The sequence below is a fragment of the Buceros rhinoceros genome, unplaced genomic scaffold, assembly GCF_000710305.1.
Source record: "Buceros rhinoceros silvestris isolate BGI_N320 unplaced genomic scaffold, ASM71030v1 scaffold25871, whole genome shotgun sequence".
Lineage (NCBI taxonomy): Eukaryota > Metazoa > Chordata > Aves > Bucerotiformes > Bucerotidae > Buceros > Buceros rhinoceros.
In genome coordinates, this window is record NW_010392879.1 from 994 (window position 1) to 2,995 (window position 2,002).

The window sequence follows — 2,002 nt, forward strand, 5'->3', positions numbered from 1 at the left end:
TTTGGCACCGGTGCCCAGGACCACATCCGTCACTTACCATGATGGCAACCCCGGAAAACATGACGGCGGACACCAGCTGCCAGACCCTGTGCGAGAGGGGAGACAAGAGGACCCAGCATGAGCACAGGGACAACCCCATCGTGAACCATTCCTGGCTGCCTGCCTGGTCACCAGCCTTCGTCCTCCCCTCGAGCACAAGCAGGGCAGCCATGAGCCTCCTGGCCCCCCACACCCTGCCAGCCCCAGCCTCAGCCAGGGCAGACCGGCCTCACTGGATGGACAGAGCCGAAACCCTCATCACCGGGAAGGGGCACGAAGTGACCCTGCCGAGAGGACAGAGCGGGGTCCCCACCCTGTCACACCGGAGACCAGGAGCTCCTGCCGCAGGCCCTGTGTTTCCCAGCACCTGCTGTGGAACAAGAGCTTGACAGCCCTGCACTGATTGATGGGGGAGAAAAGCAGAGCTGGTCTGGTCCTCCGCGAGGAGCGATAATGCTGGCACGGCCAGAGCTGTCAGGGATGCTGCAGCCAATGGCTCTCAGACAGCCCAGCTCCAAGGTGACGGAACACAATCTCTTACCTGAGCCCCAGCGGCTCCCGGACAGCAAACTTGATTTCATTTCCCAGTACCTGGCTAATCTGAAATTCAAAAACAAGACACAAGGTGGCTGAGCAGACCCTTCCCCAGCCTTTAGGCAGCACTCACCAGCCAAAATACCATACCCACCCCATGCAGGGCTTCAAGAGGACCAGGAGAAGGGATCACCTGTGACCCTCTGGTCCCGACACCAGCTGCAGGCTGCCTTACCACCAGCAGCTGCAGCCTCTACCACTCCCTTACTGGGACCAGCCACCTTGGGGTGTCACAGCATCCATCCTGCTCCCCCGTTTGGGCTGCCCAGAGCAGTGCCCAGCCCCGACTACCCCAAAGCACAAGGATGGGGAGGCTGCATAGACCAACGACAGGAAAATGTACTGGGGGAGCTTTTGGTTGCAGAGAGCTCTGCGCTGCTCCCAGGCAATGCCCTGGCAGCAAGTTCTCCAGAGACCCTCCAGGACAGGTGTCCTGGGGGACCCACCCTTGTCCTCCAGCTCTGGTATTTCATTGGAACAGGTTGGCTGAGTGTAGTTCAGGCCTGTCCCAAGAGGTACTGCTCAAATTTTGGCTTCAGTATTCAAGCCACTGGTGGTGGCATGGTCCTATGCCAGCAGCTCTGAGCTAACTCACAGGCATCTCCACAACACAATTACAGAATGGATTATGGAGGCCAGTTCCTCTCATCCTGTCGATTGTTCCTGGGAAGAAGAGACCGACTCCCCACCTCTAACCTCCTGTCAGGGAGTTGTAGAGAGCCAGAAAGTTCCCCTGACCCTCCTTTTCCCCCAGGATGAACCCCCTCCTAGGTCTCTCAGCCGCTGCTCAGTGCTCTTCTGCTCTAAACCTTCCCTTCACAGAAGCCCCATGGAGCTGGGAGCCCTGTTTTCACCAAAGAAGCTGCAGAAGGTGGGTGCTAAAAACCCCCACACCACCTCAGTTTGCCCAGGCAGAAAGTCTCTTCATCATCACTGCACATGCACTTCCCTCTCCCCTGCCCTCACCTTTGAGCGATGAACCTCTCCGTCATCATCCTCCCCGCCGACCCCCAGGATCTTGCGTGTCTTCAGCCTGCTGACCAGGTCGGTCTGGCTGTGCTTCTTCATCAGCGGCGGGGGCTGCTTGGCCGCCATGGTGGTGCCTCCACCACTGAGCCCTGGGCTTCAAGGTGGCACAAGGCGAGGAGCGGGACGTGGCTCTGCTGTCACATGAAATTCCTCAAGGTTCAGGAAAGGGGAAAAAAAGCAACCACTGCCACAAAATCTTCCTGTTAGGCCGGCAGACGGGTCCTCATCATCCCGGCACAGGGAGCCCTGGCAGCAGGGCTCACCCCAGCTACGGGCAGCTCATCTCAGGATGCTCCTGCTGTCACCAGATCTGCAGAGAGGGGAAGAAAAATGAGAGCAG

The 2,002-nt window shown here is 58.7% G+C and overlaps 1 protein-coding gene across 1 annotated transcript in view; it reads right to left on the reverse strand.

Annotated features, from left to right (window-relative positions):
- TP53I11 (tumor protein p53 inducible protein 11) overlaps nucleotides 1–1,728 on the reverse strand; it is a gene marked incomplete at its 3' end in the record, with an annotated part of 2,264 nt that extends 536 nt beyond the window's left edge. Inside the window, exons 1-3 of the mRNA XM_010144666.1 lie at nucleotides 1,600–1,728; nucleotides 581–639; nucleotides 38–86 (exon numbers count right to left, since the gene is read on the reverse strand). Of these exons, the coding sequence (XP_010142968.1) occupies nucleotides 38–86; nucleotides 581–639; nucleotides 1,600–1,728 (237 nt within the window). The remainder of the gene's footprint in view (nucleotides 1–37; nucleotides 87–580; nucleotides 640–1,599) is intronic.
- Between the last annotated feature and the right edge of the window lie 274 nt (nucleotides 1,729–2,002).